The sequence below is a fragment of the Camarhynchus parvulus genome, chromosome 6, assembly GCF_901933205.1.
Source record: "Camarhynchus parvulus chromosome 6, STF_HiC, whole genome shotgun sequence".
NCBI classification, from domain to species: Eukaryota; Metazoa; Chordata; class Aves; order Passeriformes; family Thraupidae; genus Camarhynchus; species Camarhynchus parvulus.
In genome coordinates this window covers 29,944,224-29,967,751 of record NC_044576.1, presented here as the reverse complement: position 1 = coordinate 29,967,751, position 23,528 = coordinate 29,944,224, and the positions used below count along the sequence as shown (strand labels likewise).

Genomic DNA, 23,528 nt, shown 5'->3' with positions numbered 1-23,528 from the left:
TTTTTCATCTGTAAGGCACCCTGAGGAATTACAAAAAGTTGACGTGCCTTTTAAATTGGATTTCCTTCAAAATAGTGTCATGACTTTCCTCTGAGAAGCTGCACATCCCATGTCAGAGATAGTGGAAAAGTCTAAGAAGACTAAATCTCCCTGGAGGGAACATATCTAGATGTTGCTGCACAGAAAAGACATGAAGTTACAGATAAAAAAACCCCAAAAACCCAACAAAACACCAAGAGCTGTTAAGAGAAGAAATAAAATTTCATCTCACAGCCTCTCAGATTGTTAAAACCTTGTGAAAAAATGGCTTGGGTTTGTTTGGAAAGTGATAATATGCATGACCTGAATTTATATAGTCTATTACCTTGGGTTTTACTGATCTTAGCTGTTGGATGTAGCTGCTTCTTTCATGCAGATAATCTGTTTTCTCAGTGTTCTTCCTTGCAACTTGGTGCAGACACTGCTTGCCATTAGTAGTCTCATAAAAATATTCTTTATGCCTCTTTGAAAAGTTCTTCTTTCTCCTCTTAAAGGAAAAGCAGTGCACCATCACTGTCCTGCTGGTGATTTTGCAGGCACCCTTTATCTCTGTTTCAGATGTTCCTGTGTGGAACTCTGCACAGCACCCCTGGCTGGTTGTTGTTTTCCTCCTGTAGATTTATTCTCTCTGTCTGGCTGGAGCTTAGGCAAAGCAGGGCCTCATAAATCAGGCAGTGCTCACTTCTCTTAAAGCAGAGCTCAAACCTCCTGCAGCTCGTGTTCCTGCTGGGATTTTGTCACCTTCTCCCTGAACTTGCCCCAAAAGCTGCAAAAGTTGTGTTGGCTGCTGGGGAAGGGGAAGGGGAAGGGGAAGGGGAAGGGGAAGGGAAGGGGAAGGGAAGGGAAGGGCAAACACAACCTGATGAGAACAGAACCTGCACAAAACGAGGTCCAACCTCAGGTTGGGTCCCTCAACCTTTGTGGTGGGACAGAAACCACAAAGCCACCCAGGAAGAGTTGGGCTGCACCCCACTCTTGCTGCAACCATCTTCAGGATCCAAAGCACCTGAGGGATCTCTGCTTGATTAGGTGCCTCATTAAAGCAAAACATATGGTTTCCATATATTTAAATTAAGGAATTTATTAAAAAAAAGCCAAAAAACCCAATCAAAACAGTGGTTTGATCTAAATACAGCAGCACTGTGACATTACTAGGACATTATGTACGAAGAATCCAAGCAGCCATAGAACACAGAAGCCTTTATCTTCAGTAACAATCTCAAAATGAAACTAGCTTCATCAAACAATGTTAAAGATCTCCCTGGAAAGAGAAACAAAACCAAACAGACCCTCCCCGCCCCTAACCCTCTGGATATTAGAATGACTTTTTTTTGTACAATATCAACAGCCACTAGCTCTTCTAATTGAGAACACTTGCTTTAATTTATTACAAAAATGATCTGTTGACTCAGTTATGAAAGACAACTTTTAACATTGCTTTAGAAGTGTCTGCTCCTCTTATAGACTACAGTATTAGAAGTGCTTAAAAACATTTACTCCTGGATATGCTCTTGAAATTCAATCAGAAGGATATTCTGTGTGTGTTTATATACCAAATATGAGTTTTAATTTTTAAAGCAGGTGAAAAGACTAACCCTAATATGAAACTGCAATTTTACAATTTAATTATTAGTCAGATATGGGCAACCACATGATAGTTCATGAAATCTTTAGGTCTATCTACATTGCTCAGAAACACAAAATAAAGTTTTTACAGCTTTCAGCTTCAAAAGGCTAAAATGTTCAGTCTTTTAGAAGAGTGTCCAGTGTTTAAAAGAAATGCAATTAAGGGAGACCGCATTCAATACACATGAAACAACTCGTTTGAGCTTGCTAATTAACATATCCAACAGCTGCACGTGGGGTGATGAGAAAGGAAAACACATTTGCCATCCAGCCACTACCTGAGGTGTTTCTTCTCTGGGAGTGAATCTTCTCTGCAGGACCACTCCAGAAATCCTGGAGTTCCCCTCTGGAGCCCACTGACCCCAGGCACTTCTGCTCTTTTTGCCTCTTGCTTCCAGACCCAATCTGCCCCAGATCCACGTTTGGGACCTCACACAGCACCTCACTCCGTGGGTGCCTAGGGAATCCTCTGCAGGCTTGGCCAAAAGAGTTGAACTAATGAATGTTGCTTTGCTCCCTTCCCCATAACTATTTATCTCCATTCTAAAATCAGAGGAAGTGTTTCCATGTGGATGCCACACTTACTGGCCAGATCTTCAGCAAGAAATGAATCCTTAAAACATTTGCACTGCCACCACTTTGTCTGCTGGAGATGTCTTACAGAAGTGCAGTTTGTTCTGTTTCATATCTCTAAGGAGCTAAGACAAACCAATAATAAAAGAGTCCTAATTTAGGAGAGTGTCTCACTAGTCATGTAAAGAAAGAGCAGCTACACTGAGCCTACTTCATTTAAATAATAATACAAAGACTTGATACTGATCTGGTTTATGCACAGACTCCAAAGTGCTTTCCATTGACAGACAGAGAGCATCCCTCCGTGTTTGGGAATGGGAAAACAAAACTGCACCGAGGTTGGCCCAGGGCAGTGAAGAAAAACACAGCCAGAAGAGGAATACAAACCATCACTCCTGGCTCCAGTACATAAAGCAAGGAGAATACATATGTGCCAGCAGTAATATCCATGTTAATGAATAGGCAGCAATCTGTTTAAAATTGCTTCTTTCATAAAGCCCATTTGTCAGTACACCAGCTTAGCTGATCCAACTGCAGCAGATTGTATTTGTATTATCACAGAGACATTTGGGGGAGGTCAGCCCATAATACTGTAGCATATTGTTGGCTTTCACCTTCTTTGATGAAATTTTTTCTTTTCCCCAAAGGAAATAATTTTAAAATTCTCTGAACCAATGTCTTTATCTTTTCAGTTTTGCATTTAAGGAAAGACAATTATTACCAGCCAGCACTTTAATATTATTTAGTATAAAAGGAAGTGTGTCCTGTCCAGCACACAGAAGAGATGTTTTAAATTGATGTAGACTTTCTCTTAACTTTACATGAGGGTGTTAGTAATTATTCTCCTTACCCTAAATCTTTAGTAGTATTTTAAGTTAAAGGTCATATTTGTGAAAGGCTTGAGAAAGACAACTCTGGAACGTCCTGATTTCCATGGAGCCACTGAACAGAGTGATTCTTCCAAAATTCACTGCCAAATGAACCTCCCCGCAACCTGAGACAGACTGGGCCCATCCTTGGGCAGGAGAGCCTTGAAGGGAGGACTTCCAGAGCTCCTGCAGGCTTCCACATGATGGAAGATGGCCCACATGCCAAGAGACAGAAAGGATGTTCCTCCAAAGAAAAATCCAGTCTTTCCAAAGACTGTATGGGAAATGCCTGACAAATGATCTCCTCTGCAGTGAGTAACTTCAGTGAATGTGACAAATATTAACTGAACAAATCAACGATCACAACTAATTGTGGAGCAGGGGTGAAAACACCAACATCTTGTTCACAATGGAGCCTGTTCCTGTCCCATGGATGTTGGTGAGGAGCAGCAGCTGTGCTCTGGGATTGTGCATTTATTGCTCTTCCAGAGCAGCCTGTGCAGAGAGCTCCTGGCTGAGGCTGGGTGCACAGAGCAGGCTGATGCTGTCCATGCAGGCTGGGGGATTCCTGCTTGCCTCATCCAGCTGTCCCCTCTGACCCTCAGAGGGACAATATTGTCTTTGAAACATGGGCCAGCCCTTTTGTGTGCAACCCCCAGGTCACTGCAGGAACTCTGACCAGCACATGGTGACCCCAAGGAAGAAAGTGCAGCAGTGTGGGGCCACTGCACCCCTGCTGAAGATTCACACACCGTGGGACTTCACAGCCTGTCCTCCAGAGCTCACAGTTTCTGTGTCTTCCTCACCCTGCCTGCGGTTTTACCACGAATGCAAGTTCATTTCCTGCTGGTTCTTTCAGTTGAGGCATGGCCACTGAAAAAGGTCAGCTGGATTTGTAACGTGAGCAGAGAATTCAAGCTGGATCCAGAGGTTTGGGTGAGTGACCTTAAGAATCTGTGTCTTCCAAATCTGGTGCTTTACTGGGTCAGCCAAGTTTGATTCCTACTGCTGATGGCACTCAGCTGTAGTTTCTGGGGTGACTGCAAATTGAGGTGGAACCAAGCTGTGTCTATGGAGAGCTGTTTTGTCTCTGAGCTGGCAGGAACCAGCAGGGCCAGGTGAACACTGTGATATTGAATTCTGCAGCTCCCTGACACTCACTTTGATCTGCACTACCTGCTTGGTTTGATTATCTTCACACCTTTCCCAGCTTCACAAGCAGGTTTTTGTTCAGAAACAACATCTGAGTCATGGCCATTCTTGAGAAAAACCTCTTTTTAGATAATCCAGGTCAAGAGTGCACATCTAAGAGTTTGTTATTTTTTGTTTCCTTCATTATTCATTTGTTTAAAAAAAGCCTCACATCCAACAGTGGGAGAAAAAAATGCTACAAGACTCAAATGAACCTTGAGACACTGTAGGAAATGAATAGCAAACACCTGACTCATGAAAGTCTGTCAACTAATTAGTGTTCATCAGACTCCTCAACAAAGATTTAAAAATAAAAGGCATGCTTGCATAATTCAGGATCAGATTGCAAATGATTTCTGATTCTTAAAAAGAGCTAAGTTTGCTCATCTGTCTATTTAAAACAAGCAACCAGATCTGAGCATATGCATTTTTTGGAAAGAATTTGGATGGTAACTGAAGACGAGATAAAGGAAATGAATCAGTCTGGAAAGCTATTACAGAACTACTCCTTTCAACTCCTTTGTTACCTGCAAACCAATCTCAAAATTCACCTGGATCAAAATACTAAAAACCTTATTGCAAATTCTCTCCAAGGTTGTATGACAAAACTACTTTTGTGTTTTTCAAAGTTCCCAGTGGTTTCTAAATTTGACTCCATGGAGCCAACAGCCAAATGCCTGTGGAAGCCTGGCTGTGCAGGGCACTGCCTGGACAGGGCTTCAGCCCTGAGTTCTGGGCCCAAACTGCACCTGGTCACACAATGGAAGTGCAAGGACTGTGCTCCTACTCCAGCTCTGAGTGCAAGGTAAGCTGAAAAATTAAAAAAAAAAAAATCCCAACAAAAATAAGAAGGAATAAAAAAGAAATCCTGCAGGTTTTGTTGTTGTAGGCAAACCATGACAAGGAGATCCCTAGGACTGGTCATTAGCACTTCTGATGGATTTTAAGCCTTCCAGGGCTGGTGCTGAAAGGTTCTGCTGCCCCAGCATGGTAATACTGTTTGTAGTTTGTAGAGACACTGCAGGGATGAAATCTCTGTCTGCTGGTGGTGTTTCGTGTCTCTCCCCTTCCTCTCTCACTGCTCCAAGGAGGTGGGATTCAGAGGGGCTCCATCCCAGGCCTGATGCCTCCAGGTGCACAGCAGCATCCTTCTTCCGTGCCATGAGAATTCCGGATATCCAGCCCTAGCATCACACCCTGCAGGTACCCAGGGAGAATGAATGCTTTCACCCTTCCAGGACTCTGCCAGAGTCCCAGAGCTGCTGAGTGAGCACTGTCCTGGCTGAAAGGAGAGCAGCACAAGGCACAAATGCTGTCATTCACTGCTGTCCCTAAAACGTCATCCACCACAGGTTAAGGCTTTAAGGCTGGGAGCATCTAAAAGGTATAATCAACATTTGCAATTTCTTCACCAGCTTTCAGAAAGGGATTTGCTGGTATTTCTCAGTACTGGGAGATGGTGAACAATGAAGATTTTAGTCTTCACATGCCAAATTAGCAACATCTCTAAAATCCTGCATCTTCTATAAGATCTGCAATGCCACCATCTGACATGGGAGAATGGCTGAAGCCTCATCTCCCTGTCTTGACTCTTCTCTGTCAGCTGCTCTATGCAAGTCCCTGTTCTGTCTCTGTCTCACAGCTTCAAACTGCTTTGCTGTGTCATTCCTGTGTGCTTCTCACTCAGGGATTTGCCACCACTAACCTTCATCCTATTTTCCCTCAGCACTGGCCACACAGAACATGCACATGGCAGTCTAATGAATTTTGGCTATTAACACTCCCACTGGAACATCACTTCCTTGGACCCTGGGGTAGCTCCACTGCTGGCTAACAGGATTTTAGACACACCAGGGTGGCTTTCAGATGCTCCTGATGATCCAAAGGTTTAGAAAAATCAGTATAGTCTAGCCAACATTGTAAAGAGTGTGGGGAACCAACACACTCTGCAGAACACTTTGGGCTGCAGTTGTGGGCACAAAAATTTTCTATTTCCTGTGGAAGTAACCATATTTTTGGTCTGGTGTTCTTAACAATAACAGTGAAATACTTGAGAAAAGCCTGATTCCTGATGCCTGAGGCACTGCTACTGATCCTGCCTGATCTGCTTATCCTAGTGGGGCAGAGGTTTTTGTCAATGGTTAGAGGATCCCGGACAAAGAACGATGGAGCTGGGAGTGGGAGTTATTATTTCACACTGGCATTTCATTCAGTTGAGGATCTAATCGAGGGGATGTCTCAGGGGGTGTTTGCATGACACATGGAAGTATTTTAAGTGCAGGCACAGCCTGTGGGTTCTGCTACTGCCCAAAAGAAGCTCAGATCCCACTCTGAGCCTCCACAGCTCAGCTCCACAAAGCTGTCACAAATCTCATGGTTGGCACAAACCAGACTGCTGAACTTCCCTCCTGCTGCCTCTTTGATGTGGGCAGCCGTGGAAGGACCTTGGGCTTTTCACTGCAGTATGGAGAACAGTTTGAGTTTTGCTCTCTTTTCAGCAGGTGCAGGTTTGAAGTCCTAGAAAAAGAAATGGACATTTGCTATCCTGGTCACCTCTCCCTCAGCTTTGTTCTGCCTGTTGCCAGAAACAGCACAAACACTAGTGAAGGAAAAGAGCTTAAAACAGGGCTCCCTTTCTAACAAAAAAGCCTTTGATGGAACAACAACATAAGTGCAAATCTCAGCTGTGCTGGTCCCAAGACATCACAAACCATCAGCATAGCAAGTAGCGTTTTTGAATGCATCAAAATCTTGTCTTTTAGCATTTAATGCGAGACATTACAAACTAATGAAGAGGAGAAATGTATGCAGTGTTGCTGTAAACCAAATATACAGATGTAAAATAATTAAGAATAAACTGTTCCATAAAAATGCATGTCAATAAACCCCCGTCTGATAAAGTGATTTATGAAGAATTTTCTAGAATTGCTAAAAAGAATGATTTCTCATTTGAGGCTCTGGAAGTCTTGAGTCACATTTTGTTTCTTTTAAAAAAATGTCTTAAAACACATGGCTTTACAGCTGCTGCTTGGAAAATATACACCTCCAAAGTCTGACTTTCATTTAAATACAAATGTACAAAATGTAAACTGAGACAATAGAGAAATTTACAAAACTTTTCTTTAAAAATAATAAAGACAAAATTCAGTTCTAGTATGATGCTATTTAAATACGTGCAAGTAGTCATGTTCATTGAATTTCTATTGCAATGTTCTAAAGAGACAAATTTGATTCACACAGTCTTGAGTGCCACCTCCAAAAACAGACCTGAGTGGAAATTTCTTCTTAAAATGTGAGGCTCCACTGGAAGGAATGGATAGAAAATCTCCATTTTGGGAGATCCAGATTTGCTTTCTTTTCACTCAACGGTGGAGGCTCTCTCATCCACAGAAGCTCCAGAGATTATAGTGGAAGGATGCAACATGTTGTTTCATGGGACTGAGCTGGAACTAGCTGCTTCCAGTGGAGTTTGAACTTACGTGATTTGAATTTATGTGATGATTTAAACTGGCCTTTGAATTTGGAGAACTCTTTGAATTGTTCTGATGCTGTAGGAAGAGGAAGAAAATGACAATTAGATTTCCATAATATGCTACGGTTTTATTTTAAATCCAGCACCTTTCATTTTATGGTACTGGCTGGACTGCAAAATTCTTGCTTGAAGATCTTCAGATGCAAAATATTCTTCATTTTGTAGTCTCTCTAGGTCAGCAGAACCATGGCAGTTCTTGAGCAATGCAGCAAAGAAGACTCACTCCAGCTCCAGGAGCCAAATCAATTCAGCGCAAAATGTCAGTATCTGCTAAATCTGAATACAGAGAGTACCTGCCAATGCTCAGGCATGGCTTTAACCCTACAGAAAAAACCCAACCTAAGAATGTTATTGACATTTGCAAGTGGTGCCTTGGTGTCTCATGAAAACTGCACATCATGTTTCATCCAGGCTGCTCTCTTCTTTATTATCTTACTTTCCTGACACAACTACCTCCCTCAAAATGTGCGTTTTCCTTTTTATTTTTTAAACACATAAATCAAGGATTTTCACAAGGAACTTCTTAAAACCATAGAACAGTTTCAAAAGGCATTTCAGCATACCACTGAAAAACAGGTTGGGTGAGAAGTTTTCAACAGCTGGAAACAAAACTCATGAGCAACACTGGTGGCAAAAACAATCATACAAGGTAGACGAAAAACTTGAGATATGGAGGAAAATGTGAGAGCCAGCCCTCTCTAAGATGAACTGCCTTTCTCCTAGCACAAATATCACCAGAACAGGGCTGTGAAAACAGGCATCTACAGGAGTTTCCTGATCTTAGTTAAAAGATCTCACCTGTCGCTTAAATATTCTCTGTAGCAATCCTTTCTTGGGTGGCTCTGGGGGGTAGCTTTTGTTTAGGTCTGGTGAAATAGTACCATTTGGTCCAAATACATTCAGCTCCTTGAAGCACTCTGTTTCTATCATCTAGTGAAATATAGAGAGAGAGAGAAAAAAAGGAATTATTCATCTGCACTAAATAAATTCCAGTAGTGCTAGGTTCTTCAAAGTCAGCAGTGTGTGAGGAGAGTTAACAGTTGGATTCCTGCTGGTGTATTTGAGGGCAAATAGAGAGTATGAAAACCAGAGGCTGAGTCTGCTCTGTGTGTTTGCACATCAGGCTTGTCATAAGCTGCCCCACAAGACTTTCTGTTCTTTCCTCCAGCATTGCAGAGAATACCAGGCAAAGACAGGCACACTCACAAAATCCCAGTTATTAGCAGCTAAGTGGATCTGCTGTTTGATGCAGAGCTGGATTCTGAAATCCACTGTTGGCTGTGTTTTGATGCCAAGCAGAAACAAAGACCCAGACATGGAAATGCTGGAGGAGCTCAGGGTCCAGAGTGATCTGCTGCAGCTGGGACTGGCTGCAGACAGTGGGTGACAGCAGGGTCACCAGTGGAGGATCCTTAAGGATTTCCAGCAGAACCACAGAAGGTGCTGAGAGCTGTCCAAACACCTCTGCAGAAATCCAGGAGGAGGAAGTACAGTAGGATCCTTGCCAATTTACACAAGCACACAGAGCCAACAGATACAGTCACCTGAACCTGACATCTGTGCTACATTACAGATCTTGAAAGAGGCCATTTGTAACTCATGAAAGCATTAGAGTCTGGCAAGTTGTCCAGTAGCTATATATTACTGGAACATAGAGCTCCTCTTAAATCGTCTGTGTTACGGGGTTTATTGCAGTAATTTTGCTATGATACATCCTTACCTCATTTTGCCATGGAATAGACACTGATCCTGTGGAAAACTTGGAATAGAAATCGTCATCTGTTTGGTCCAGGTTAACTCCTTTCACTGTGGAGAACTGCTCAATGTCTAACACATCCTTGCAGTACACTGCTCTGGGCTATGTCAGCAGGAAAAAAAAGGAGAAATGACAAGAGGAAAAATATTTCTGAGTCGGACCATGTGCTTTCATTCACAGATTCAGTCAAGTGAGAATGTCTAACAAGTGTGCGTCTGCATCCTCCTTCTCCAGGCTTGCTCTGCCTGCATGTTTATCATCAAAGGCTGACTTCACTTTAAGCACATTAAGCTTCCTATTCCAAAGTCCTCAAAGCATCAGTCAAAGTGGGTTTTAGTCATCCATGTGCCATCTGGTTAAGAGGTGAGAGGAGAAGGACAGAAAGAGCCAGAAAAGAAAAATGGAAGCCTTCAGCAGTCTTTTCATTTAGAGAGGGAACAACAGAAAACCAGAATGTTTACCAGTGGCACACTAGAGAGAGCCCTGGAAAGAGGCCTCAGATAGAAGTGCCCTCCTGCCCAGATAGCTGTGGAGTTTGCAGCTTGGAAGTTTAAAGGAATGTATCCTAATTGCTAAAGAAAACAGAGGAGGTTTGGCATTTTTCCATTGTTTTTATTAATAGCTCAGCTGCTGGAAGCTGCCCAGAATTACCTCTATTAACTCTTTTAACTTGGCTGCATTTCTTCAAAGGAACAGTCAAACAGCTTTGCCTTTTTGAACTACTCAGTTTTCTGGGGTGACAGAGACCAAACTCTCTGCAGTGATGGAACTTCCAGCTCGTACTCAAGCAGTCAGCCCCAGGGAGCAGAAAGAGCCACCAGTGGCTGCCTGTCACAGGCAGTGTGTGTGCCCAGGGATCTCCCATCAGCAGCACAGCCACCCTTTGCTGCGCAGGGATAACTGAGGGGTGGCTTGTGGGACCAGCCTGAACCCCAGCCCTTGTGGAATCCCGCTGTCTGTCCCTGGTTCCAGGACTGCACAGCCAGGGGTCTGTGCAGCACTTTATTGATCTGGATCTGAGCACTGTGACCAAACAAACTGACCTAATTCCTGACAGAAGTCCTGTTTGCTGAAGGCTGTATCCCTCTGCACTCCTGACAGCTGCAATCCACAACATTTTTGTAAGAGAGGATGGAGAGACATGGCTTGGATAACAACTTTTGCCATTGGCTATATAGCTTTGGGTGATTCAGCTGCCTTCAGTAAAGACTGGGAGATCTATGGATGAAGTGCCAAATAAATTAAATTAGGGGCAGCTCTCGAGCTCCCAATAAAGAGCCATAAAGATTTATGTGCCTTTGCTTTTGCAAATATGTCTCCAAGAGGTGCCTTCTAGGCCTTACGTGCCACAGTTTTTATGCGCTCTGGTGGATCCCAAATTTGAGCCCAGAATTTTATAATTTTCTACATCAGAAAGAAATAGTAGCTTGTCTCTTATTTCTTCCCGCTAAAGCAGGTCGTAACACCACAGGCTAATTGGCAGGAATAACTAGGCTGCATAGTAAAATGTAAAGCAAAACCAGAGCAACTAAAGTAAACTTTTGTAGCGTTCAAACCACTTTGGTTTGGTTGAGCCTGCAGCAAGGGGAATGGGAGCTGCCAAGATGTTACTTTCTTTAATATGTTAAAATGGCAGTGTTTACTTAGAACCATATGGGGACTTTAAGGATGGAAGCTCCAGCCAGAAAGAGAGCCCTGCAGGACGGAAATAATCAGATAACTCTGCGCACTGGGCTAGAAACCGATACCACAAAAGGGTGGAAAAAGTTTTGTTGGTGCCAGTGCAACAAAGCCTTTCAGTATGTGTGAGCCTGGTGTGTAAATCTGAGCAAGGACTCAGTTGGGTTCTGTGCCCCAAAAAGCTCCAAATGCTCTCCAAGGTCCAAGTCACCTTCTCTGCTTGAGGTGACACTTGATAGCTGAGCCTGGCTCAGACTCTCTGTAGCAAATGACTGTTCTCATGATGATCCAGCTCCACAGAGCCCTGGACTTTGTGTTTCTGGTTTCACCTCTATAAACGTGCATGCACACATTTGGCTTTCACTGCTGAATGTCCCAAGCACCACCTGGTTCCGAGCACACTTATTTTCACAGTAATGCCAGGGGTGAGGGCTCCCAGTGCCTCCAGCGCCGTGCAGGAATGCTTTGGTAAAAGGAGTGGGAATGGATCAAACCCCAGATTACATCCACATGCCAACAGAACCTTCTCTCCTCTTCCTCCCAGCCTCCCCACTCCATCCCCACCACTTATTACACCTTCCTGGGGTAGCTCCCTGTGCAGAGAGCGATGATAACCCTGAGACAGAGAAGCTATTTTAGAAACAAACCTCTTAAAAGAGGCCACTGGGGGTTCTTGCTATTGTACTTACATCAGGCACAAAGGGAGGATCCAGCATTCCTGCTTCTAACCGCTTGAAATTCATGCTCTTGAAAAAGGGGTGTCTCTTCACCTCTGCTGCCCCTTCCCCCTGACATCCCAGCCGCTGCTTCACGTCTTTGGTGAGGAGCTGAAACGTGCCAACAGGAATGGGGAGGCTGTCAGAAAGGCAAGAGCTCCACAAAGATATTTTTATCTCCACTTGTTTTTGAATGTGCCCATAGGGATGTACAGAGGGGAGTTGCAACTGCCTGTTGCTTAAAAGCTGAAGTTAAATGGATTAGGAGTGCGCTGTTCTACATGCTGGTGAAATCCTCAGAAAATCACCTGCTGTAAAGTATTTACAGTCAAAATAGAGACCATTTCTTTTGCCTGCTTTCAGTGAACACTTTCAAGAGGAGATCTGACATACCCATAGTAACACATAAAGATGTTATATCTTTCTTATATGTTACTGACATATAAAGATGCACATTCGTAAGTTCCATGTGCTTTGTCTCAGTTTTTTTGGTTTTGTTTTTTATGTTTTTAAGAATAATTTTCCCTCAGAAGAACAGGTGCTTAGGAAAAGCCAAAAATACCAAATTGTATTTCCCTCACCCGTTGCACTATATTCCAGAGCATCACATGACACATTGAACCAACCCTTTACAATCATGGGCTTCTCAAGGTGAGCTCCATTCATGGAGCCAGTGCCCAGTAATTATCCGCAGCTCTGCCTTGTTTGTTTTCAGAGAAGGGCAGTGCACAGCCTCTACCTGCTACAGCAAGTCCTGCCTGTTTCCTGGGTACCCATAATGGAGTGATGCCCACCAAGTGAACTCAGCATCTTTGGAGTATCAGACGAACAAGTCCATGAACAGAAACGCTGTGATATATTTACAGGAGAGATTCAACAGGGATATACATACAACATGATATAGATACAGGAGAGAGTCAACAGCGGAGACTCAGCAGCACCTTCCAGTGCAAGAGAGCTGGAGAGGGACCTTGGATAAGGGCATCTCACAAATAGACAAAGGGGAATGGCTTTAAACTGAAGGAGGGCAGGTTTAGATAGCATATTAGAAAGAAATTCTTCCCTGAGGCTGATGAAGCCCTGGCACAGGGTGCCCAGAGAAGCTGTGGCTGCCCTGGATCCCTGGCAGTGCCCAACTCCTGGCTGGACACTGGGGCTTGGAGCAGCCTGCGCAGGGGAAGGTGTCCCTGCCCATGGCAGAGGGTTAGACTGGATGGAGTTAAGGATCCCTCCGAGACAAACCTTCCTGCGGTTCCCTGGGTGCTGCTGAGCCGCTCGGGCGGTGCCGCCGGGAGGCAGCAGAGGAAAGGGCAGCGGAGGGAGCGCGGCCCGGGGACGGGACACGGGGACATGGGAGCGCTGCCGCCGCTCCTCCGCCGCTGGCCCCGGCTTTATTGGCCCGCAGCCGGGCCAGAAGCAGCGCTCAGCCCTGCCCGGGTGGGCTGCGCTCGGTGATGGCACCGAAAGCACCAGCAAAGCACAGCAAAGCACAGCAAAGCACCCGCAAAGCCCAGCGGGCTCGGCGGCAAGCGGGACAGGAGCTGGGGCTGGGCTGGGCTCTCTGAGCCCGGGCAGGCACCGGGAGCACCCCCGGGAGATCCCCGGGGCCGTCCCACGTGCGGGGGATGGGACGCAAACGCCTTTGGGAAGGCTGGGGAGGAGTCCCGCGCTCTCGGGTGCATCCCCGCAGGGGCAGGAGAGGGAGCCAGGCGGGTTTCCCACCAGGGCAAGGCTGCCTGGGGATGCTGATGGTATGCCCAGCTCGGGGCTGTGTGCCCAGCTCAGGGCTTGTGTGCCCAGCTCAGGGCTTGTGTGCCCAGCACCTTCTGCCTCATCTCACCGAGGCAGCAGCCCAGCCCAGCTCAGCTGCCTCATCTCACTGAAGGGAAACTTGGGAATTGTTTGTTGCTAATGTCATGTTGTGCTCTTTCCTCTGGTGCCTGGCTGGAGCTGGGGTTTCTTGTCCTTATCAGGGGTTTACAGTGTCACAGCTCCTCAGGCTTTGCTACCACTGGACATTTCTGCCGCCTGGGCATTGGTGGTTTTTCTGATCTGACTTCCAACAGCCACCTCAGTTCTGCTCCTGTGCTGCTGGGGGCCTCATTTCCAGCCTGAGATGGCAAATGGCTTTGGCAATCCCTGTGCCCCAAGGTGCAGAGGCCACCCTGAGCAAGCTGCAGTGGCAGCAGCTAAGCCAGAAATGGTGGTGAAGGAGCTTACATAGACATAAGCCCCTTCACATTTTCTGCTCAGGTCTTTCTGCCCCAGCAGCAGCAATAACAGGAGGCTGAATGCTCACAGGAATGGGTTTAAAGCCACTGCTGCTGGCCACAGTAGCAACATTCAGCTTCCAAATAGCAACAGCCCTTTCTTCCCCACACTTTGCCTCCGATGCTGCCAAGCTGGTGACATCTGGGCTGACAGATCACAACTGGCTGATCCATAAATGTAAAAAGACTTGAGGAAACATCTGTATGCCTTGCCATTCCCTGAGCAGAGAGATTCACATGATACTGTAGCACATCCATCTGACTCACTGCAGAAGATCTGTCTCAGAGCACTTCTCTGGACTTTGCTTTCCCTGCTAGAAGGAAAGAGCGATGCTTTGCTTTCGAATAATTGCCTTAGACTTCGAGTTCTCATGGTCCTGAGACTAAAATTTTTGTTGTGAGGAGTTTTTTGGGGTTGTTTTTGGGTTGTTTTAGATTTTGGTTTTTTTTAAAATCTCAACAGTTTTACGCTCTAGCCTATTTGAAGATGATCGCTTTGGAATTCCCAGTCAGAATCAGGTTTACTCTATTCTGGTTGGGCAAAGAAATCAAAACTTCATTTAATCTTTTATTCTCATGTCAGTAGGACTTTCCTGACAGTTGTAAAGAAGAATCTGAAAGCAGAAAGACCATTTTTAGTACCCATGGCTCTGGTATAGTTTTGGAAATGATACCTTGGACCTTTGAGGAGCAGCTGAGGAGCAAGTGGAGGTAGGAAGGGATAGATTTGGACCTTTCTGGAGATGATACAGGAGATCTCTGCAGTCTCTGCCCTCAAGTCAGCTCTGAAGGGATGAAAAGGGGCTTATTTCCCACCTCTGCAGTCTGGGTTCTGGGCTTAGTGGGGAGACCAGGCTGGTCTGTGAATTTGCCCTTGTCAGCCTGTAGGATGTTTGGAGTGTGCGGTCAGAGAAAAGGGTAGCTGAGGACAGAAAAAGCTGCCTGGGAATTCCTGGGTTCCTCCATGACAAACAAGGGAGTATTCAGTAACTTCAGATGCAAGAAGGAAGTTTCTGGAGCATGAATGCAGTTGGTTGTGGGTGGCTTGGCCACTGCTGGCTGAAAGACACAAAAGGGAACAGGCCTGGGGACTGAAAGAACAGGGAGAGGAGAGGATTCTCCTGCAAAACCCTGCTGCAGGGGAGCTACAGTCTCCTGAGAGTCCCAGGAGAGTCACAATGGAGAAAAATGCTAGAAATAAATGGAACTTGAAAAGCTGTAGATGCAGCCAGCTCTAGAGATGGCAACAGGTGAAACCAGACATTCTTCCTTGCTTCTGTTGTGGATATCAAGACATAGCATGGACTAGAATATTTTCCAGAAGGCAGAATCTTTCCTTTCACCAAGGAATAATTAGTATTTCACCATTTCCTGTAGCCCCAGAAGCTTTCTGCAATAGTAAACCTGTGCAAGAGCCTGAAATATGCATCCCATTTGGGAATCTGACATGGAAAAGAGAGAACAACCGTATGTTATAAGTCATCTCTACACTTTTGTTTAATTCATCTTCAAAGGGTTTGTTTAATATGAATAGAGAGCAGAACAAAAGCAACTCCATCAGGCTGATGACAAGCCCTCCTGGGACAGCAGTGCAAGGGACCCCATCAAATGTAATTTAAATGTAATTCTACAGTAGAGCCTGCTGATAATTCACAGTTTCAAATCTGGAGATGGCCTGGGCCACCCAACCATGCATGAAGCTAATGCCAGACAGCAGAGCTGTGAGTTCTGGTAAAAAAGGCTCCAGTTGACACTGGACATTTAGGATTTAGTCTGCAGAGTTCATGGGCAGACCATGACTAGAACAGGACTTTCCAAGAGAGTCTTGAGTAGCAGCAGTAACGCTCCATCAAGATCTTGATACAAAGAGCTCTCTGATACTTTCATGTCACTCATTTGATCCCCACTGGGGATTCAAACTCTGCAATGTCTGAGACTTTTTTCCATGACTTTGTTTTGCTTCCTTTACAAAAGTTGTGAGGATTGCTAAAAAAAGCCAAAAGTCCCCAAAGCACTGTTTTATCTTCATGTGATCAGTCAGTTCTCTCCAGACCACACCATGTAATAAATAATTCCAAGTTCTAAGATGTTGTTCCTAAAATTATAGGAGTAAGGAAAACAAAAAAATTGCCACTCATGAAAGGAGACAAGGGGAAGGCTAAAACCACTTCATTGACTCAGCTGATCAAGCAGTTTAAGGAATCACCTAGCTAAAGTTCAGCCCTGATACTGAAGTAAACATATTTTAAGCAATTTTTAGAGAACAGAAAAGCAATACTATGGTCAATTACTAAATGAGAGCAGAGAGATGAAAGAGCAGTTATTCTTGGGCACTGCTAAACTTTAAGGTGTCATAATGCTGATTTTCTTGGGATGAAAGCGGAAAGGAGGGATGGCAGTAGGCAGGAGTAGCTGTATGTTGACAGAGCTCCTGATGGCAAGTGAAGAACAGGAAAAAATTGCTTTTAAGGAAAACAGAACCTGTTATCTTTTAGTTGGTTGGGGTGACACTTTGAAAAGGGAATGGAGGTCAGAAACATGGAACAGCTCAGGCTGGAAGCCACATCTGGACATGGTCTAGTCCAATCCCTCCAATCTCTATCCTAGTTCAAAGCAGAGGTTCCTAGGGCAGGTTGTTCCAGACCTTGTCCTTGCTGGGTTTTGGGTATCTCCCAAGTGTGAGACTGCACAGCCTCTTTGGCAACCTGTTCCACTGTTTGGCTACCCTCACCATGGAAAAATGTTTCTTAATGTTCAGAGGGAACAGAACAGCTTCTGTGCCTCAGTTTGTTTCCCTTGCTTCCTGTCCTGTTACGGGACACACAACCAAGAGTTTGGCTCTGTCTCCTTTACACCATCCCACCAGAGACCCCCTGGGCAGGGCAAAATGGGAGCTGCAGGGATAAAAGGCATCAGGGAAGGCAAGTCTGTGGGAAATGCAGACAAGCAGGGCACTGACAGAGTGACAGAGGAGCACAGCAATGAGGGCCCATCCAACACTGCTGACTTGAATGCACTTCAAGTCACATCTCTGGATGCATGACTGCACTTGTCAGGGAAAACCGGCATGAACATCATGGAGTACGAGGCATAACCACAACAAACACGGAGCATTTCCTAGAAAGACTGGATTTTTTCACAGAAAAAACACACCAGGAGCAGCTATGTTATATGGGAACTATGGGTTGGGGATCTTCCCAGAAAGCCAGCTGCCCCTGTTCCTAATTATTTGTTATTCATCTCTGTTTCAGTCCAAAATGAGGTCTGATTTATGGGAAATTACTTACAAAATGAAACATGGAAACATGGGATGGACGATGATTAATGGAAGCTATGATATGTGCCTGCAAAAATGCAAAAGGGCACAAACATCCAGGAGGGGAAGGCTGACGTGGGGTGACACCAGAGGGTTTTCCTATGAGTAAATGAACAAAGACAATGTATTTCCTGGTGGTGATCCTATTAGCTCATGAAGAAAGCTCTGAAGAGAAGGCTGGGCAACATGGTGGGAAACATTTCCTCACTCCTGCCCTGAAGAGTCCACTATGGGAAAGCCTTTTGTGTTGGATCTTCAAGAAGGATGAAGTTTCATTTATGTATTGCAACTTTTTGCTTAATTCTGCAGACATGATGGGTACTTTATGACTCTTTTGTTTCCTCGTTAAGATGCTGATGCAAAGCAACAAAGTTCTGGCTTTCAATACAAAAAGCAAAAAGAAATTGAGAAAATATGAATTTGAATAATGGATTTAAAAATAAAAAACATCACTTGATAAAATAAATTACTTTTGGATGAGAAACCACAAAGGCCATCACACTCAGTATCAGGACTCAGACTCTTCCTGCCTCAAGATAATAATGCTCAGAAGAGGAAAGCTTATCTTTGGATCTATTAATAGTTTGCACAAACCACCTCAATAAACATGCCACATGATTGGACAGGGAAGCAGAAGTGATCAAGTATTCAGGAGTAATTTATATATAGTCCAAGCTCCCCTGAGGCAAGAGAAAGAGCTATATAATCTCCTGAGGTCCTGACTCCCTGAAACCAGAATCTCCATGGCTGGAAGATGAAAATGACCACTACAGTGTCATGACTGTCTGCTGCCCTGGGAATGTGGTAGGTATCTACAGCACTATCCCATCAATGCTATGTTTAATTCTTCTCAGCTTTAAGTTCTCATGGTTATTTTCAAAGTGTATGTTCATTCTGTTATGCAAGGGAAATAAAGAGTAACAAGAAGGGCTTCTACAGGTATGCCAGCCAGAAAAGGGGGGTTGGATTATGTGATCTTTAAAGGTCCCTTTCAACCCAAACTATCCTGATTCTGTGCCTCAAGCAGCAAGGTAAAATTTTGGCCTCACATCTCCATTTCAGATTAACAGCAGGACACACACACAAATTCCCTGCCACTCCAGCAGACGCTGCTCCTCACCTGGTGAGAGCTGAGATGCTGCCTGAGGAGAGAGGGCAGCCAGCTGGGGCACATGGGATGCTCTGTGAGAGCCCATGGCTGCCCCAGGTCCTCCATGTCAGCTTCACTGGGGGCTCTGCATCACCAGTTAAGGGCAGTGAAGGGCCCAGCGCATCTCTCAAGAGTGATGTCAGTTAAACACCACCCCGAGGATTCAGGAATGACTCGGTGCACTGTGAGTTAATGACTTCCAGGCATGACTCTTGGCAGTGCTACCATTATTATTTTGCAAGGAGACTTCAGTGTCTCTTCATGCAGCCAGCCAACCAGAGTGTTGTGGATCTGCTCTTTGCTTGCCTGTTGCACAAGGCATTGGTGAAACCCTCCCTACCTATTTGTTCACCTTTCCTCCCCTTCGTTCTCCCTCCACCAGCAAACACAGATAGGTCATTGTCTCCAAAGGAGACTTCACTCGTTAGCAAACAACACCCAGAAAAAGGCCACATCCTTTTCCAAATTACAATTCAGCCCTCTAAAGATGGATGTCAACAAGACATTGATGAATTCAGACGCAGCTTTGAGATTTCTCAGAGGGATTGAGGATTTCCATTGTCAGACATGGCTATTGTGCTACGAAAATGACTCCCAGCTGAAGGAGTGAGAAAACATTTTGAAGAACAACTCAACAGTATTAAGAAAAGCTGGATACCCTGACACCCCGGGGGAAAAGCTGCTAACAAAGTTAGTGAGATGGGCCGGGACAACATTTGAGTGTCACAATAATTTCATTGCATAATCTTTGTCCTGCTTACCCCCAGCTCTCACCAAAGACAATGGAAGCGTGGGGTTTGCAGTTCCTTGCAGGAGACAATCAGATTCTTGCATCATCGAGTCCTTTTTCTTTTTTTCTACAAGTTTATAAAAGACAGAGATGCATTCTTGACTGCAAACTAACATTCAAAGTCTCATGAGAATAGACACTGCTCCCTCAGCCATAAAACTTTGGAGAGGGCTTGGGATGACCATGATGAATCTCACGGAGAAACAAGCCCAAGTAAACAGAGTTTGAATGAATAGAGAGTGCAGTCATCCCATCCACAGATGAGCTTGGTTAGTCCTTGTTTCTGCAGCCCCTCCATGGCCCCCTGTTACTGCTCAGACTGTGTCAGACACAGCCGGTTAGTGAAGCTGCCCCACTGAGCCTTCCAGCCCCTTACCATTTTACAGATGGACTTGGCCTCCTCAGAGAACTTATGGGAGTACACCTCCTCTGTCTCCAGCACTCTTCTGTCCACTTCTTCCCTCTTCACCTTCTCTTTCCTCCCACGGAACGGCGATTGCCCAGCAATCATTTCATAAATGAGACAGCCTAACCCCCAGTAGTCAGGGCTGAGTGTGTATCTCTGGTTGTTCAGCACCTCTGGAGCTGTGGAGGAGAGTGAGATGCCTTGTGGAAATGCTTGGTATTTACACAGGCACAGCACTTAAATGCCTCAAAGTTTCATTTTGGTGACTGAATACACATGCACAGAGAATGGAGGGTAAAATACAGAAATACCTCCTGATCGCAGTTGAGGGCATTACAGGAGATGCAGCATGCTACATGCCATGGTGTTCTCTCTACATGCTACATGCCTTGTGCATGCTGTCTTCTGACTTCTCTACCAACTCAGTCCAATTAAAAAAAAAAAATCACAAAAGAAGTTGGGTCTAAATATTAAGAAGAGACCTAATTTCAAAAGTTCCTCCAGACTTCTCCACTTAGGGAAAAAAGGAAATGCAAACACACATCCTGTAAACAGCCGTGACATTTCTTCAAAAGAAAATTCTGTCTCTTTGGTCAATTCATAGCTTTTATTTTTCCCCTTTTAAGAAACTCCAACCCATTAATTTTGTGTTGCAACCACAGACAATGCTTTTGGGCAGAGAGTCAATGTCTTGCAGGCACCCTCACCTCCATGCAGGGGTACAAACACACATCCCCACGTGCTCACAAGCACAGAGCCTTGGTGTGCACGCAAACTTACACTGAGATAACAAAATTTAGACATGACAACTGATTTGCTTGCTTTCATTAAAGTCTCCATATGGTGTAACAGTGGCTCACATCAGCTAGTTTCTATTCAGTCAAATAAGCATAAGCAATTTTTACTCCAAAAAAATATGCCCACCCAGAGAATGCATGAAAATAATTACATTGAGTTTAGAAAACAGATCTAGTTAAATAAGGGAGTGTAGCTTTTGGTTTTTTTTTTTTTTTTTTTAACCAATGTCTACTTGTCTTTTGTGCAAATCCTCCCCTGCACATAGAGGAAAGCTCAAGCTGACCCTGGTCAAGATGACCATAGGTGTGACTTACCCATTTTATCATAACCATGCAAATACATTGTAACTCCTATACAAAGCAGCAACTAGAAAGAAACCTCTATTTTGGCACATAACCCTCCTAAGATAAATCTACACTAAAATCACTAGAATCCCAGTTGCTGTCTCCCCTTTCAATTTTTTTTGCTGATTTAAGGTTATAGACCAGCCTCACTGAGAGCTGTAGAGGTCCAGCCTTTCACCCTCTTCTGATTTTCACTATCAGGATTTCTGTAGGAGTTGCTGCATGAAACTGGACCCAGCTGAATGTGAATATTTTTTATTCTTTTTCTTAAGCTTTCTTGGCGGAAGTATCTCTAAAACTCAAGTAACCTTGGTAAATTTTTAAAAAGATGAGCTGTGGAAGACTTACCCATATACCCTACTGTTCCTACTCTTCCACGGATTGATTCACCCTCAGGGATTTTAACAGCTAGACCCAAATCAGATATTCTAATATGGCCTGGAAGGAAAAAAGAAACAAAACAACACAAAGCAGATATAATAACCTGACCCAAATTACTCCAAAACTCACAACTGTGGTCATTGCTAAACTACTCCTGCAATTTACAGCTCAGACATTTTAGAAAAAGAGTGTTCTGAATCACTGGATTGGAGCAGTTTCATTGATTTGGAAAAGAGGAATTATTAAGGGCACTACAACACAGTGAAGTAAATGTTAACAGTAAGGCTGTGGACTGCAGCGGATTGCATCAGGTATTTTAAAACCAATGAAAAAAAGCAGAGAGGAGCATGCTGTGGGGAAGTATCTTGAACTGATCACAGAGGATGGATGGGCTGACACGATTCTGTAACTCTGTGATGGCTGAAGAGGCCACATCTGGTCTGCAAGTCAGCACGAGATTCGATTATCGCTGCCTCCAGCAAGGAACGGGTACCTGGGTTTGCATAAAACCAGACTTGGCTCAGCAGAGGGTGAAAGTACTTTCAAAACTGGAGAGGGAAGCACAGATTTAGAAATTAGAACACCCTTTGTGTTACACCAGCCTTGCAACAAGGATGGAAAAACAACAAGAGAGCCCCAGCAATGCCGAGCTCTCAAGAACAGCCCCTGCTGAGGGCACGGCTGCTTCCTTCCATCTGTGCAGAGAGCTCCAGCAGCTCAGCCACCCCTAGACAGGAATATTAGTGTATGCTGAGCCTCTTAATCACTTCAGAGCATTATTTGTCTTTGTGCAATATATATCCTGAAACTAACTTAATCTACTTTACTGTGAAAGCATCTCTGTAAAGCTCCGAGACTTACCATAATCATCCAGCAGGATATTTTCTGGCTTCAGGTCTCTGGAAATGAAAGATAGCAGTTATGGGTATGAAGCTGGTTTTGATAACATAACCATACAACTGTGTGAGGGCATTTATTACTTGCAATAAACCAATTGAGTGTCAACTCAAACAGCAAGGAACTCCTGAAACCAATACAACCTTTTACAACTCACTTCACAGATAGACTGAAACCATATGTATTTTCTAAACTGGAGTTATAATTTTTCACTAAGCCAAGCTTTTAGTTCCTAATCTACCCTATAATGGACTCATCCATCTAGTTCTGTAAGCCCTGTAAACGAACCCCTATAGCCCTGTGTGTTGTAAAATCTCTCTAACGTTTTCTGTTGTAAAATCTTATGTTAAAAAATAGGCTTTAAAATACTATATTTGCATGTGAAAATGGAAATAGCAATCTGCTGGGCTCAAATTTTCTGTCTGCCATCTGAGTCAGACCAAATATGTGAGTGTGTGTCCATGCACTTGCACACATGTGCAATAATTTTGTTGAGTTTGGAAGATGCAGGCCAGAGGGGGGAATGCTGCATCCAGATTAAGATTATTCTTACAAGCATTTGTGAAACTCTAGTGCCTGTGTGGTTTTGAGCAATGCCATGAAAATGGGCAAGGTGGTCAATCTGATGTCAAAGATGTGCCTTTTACTGTTCCTGAGAAAAAGAAAACAAAAAAATCCCCAGATCTGGGCAAGGTATAAACTTCTGAAGTAAATAATCTCAGTTTTCATATATTTAGCAGAGCCTGGGCAGATCATTCTTCTGAAAGATTTGTCTGCACAAAACCTCCTCCACCAGCTGCTGCTTTGAGATGCTTCCCAGCCCAGGCACGCTGTCCCCTCCTTGACCAAGGCTGTTTCCCAAACCTTTCCAAGCCCAGCACAACTCTGCAGCTGCTATTCAGGTGGGAGCCAGGCAGGCTCCTTCCCATCCTGCTCGTGCAGAGGGGACTGAAGCCAGCCCAGAGGTGGGACCAGAGGTATCAGAGGAAGGAGATGGACATGCTGGGCAGGGAGTGTCCCAGCAGTGCCCCAGGACTGGGCTGTGCTGGCCTCAGCCTGAATGAATGAGGCACCAGCAGCTGGGTGAGGCAGGGCCAACAGCATTGCTTCAATTCACCACATCATGCCCTGGCTTTTATCTAAAGACAGTGCTTGGCCTGGTGCAAATCCAAGCCCTGCTTGGCCTCTTCTTTT

At 44.6% G+C, this 23,528-nt stretch overlaps 1 protein-coding gene across 3 annotated transcripts in view; it reads right to left on the bottom strand.

Annotated features, from left to right (window-relative positions):
- Positions 1 to 1,104: 1,104 nt before the first annotated feature.
- Positions 1,105 to 23,528, bottom strand: part of GRK5 (G protein-coupled receptor kinase 5) — a 153,248-nt gene continuing 130,824 nt past the window's right edge. For 2 of the 3 annotated variants that reach the window (XM_030950760.1, XM_030950761.1), the window contains 7 exons: positions 22,299 to 22,336; positions 21,405 to 21,494; positions 19,885 to 20,093; positions 11,956 to 12,093; positions 9,551 to 9,688; positions 8,629 to 8,760; positions 1,105 to 7,846 (listed from right to left, as the gene is read on the bottom strand). In XM_030950760.1, the coding sequence (XP_030806620.1) occupies positions 7,748 to 7,846; positions 8,629 to 8,760; positions 9,551 to 9,688; positions 11,956 to 12,093; positions 19,885 to 20,093; positions 21,405 to 21,494; positions 22,299 to 22,336 (844 nt within the window). In that variant the 3' untranslated portion in view covers positions 1,105 to 7,747. The remainder of the gene's footprint in view (positions 7,847 to 8,628; positions 8,761 to 9,550; positions 9,689 to 11,955; positions 12,094 to 19,884; positions 20,094 to 21,404; positions 21,495 to 22,298; positions 22,337 to 23,528) is intronic. The other variant, XR_004060824.1, reaches the window with a different exon arrangement.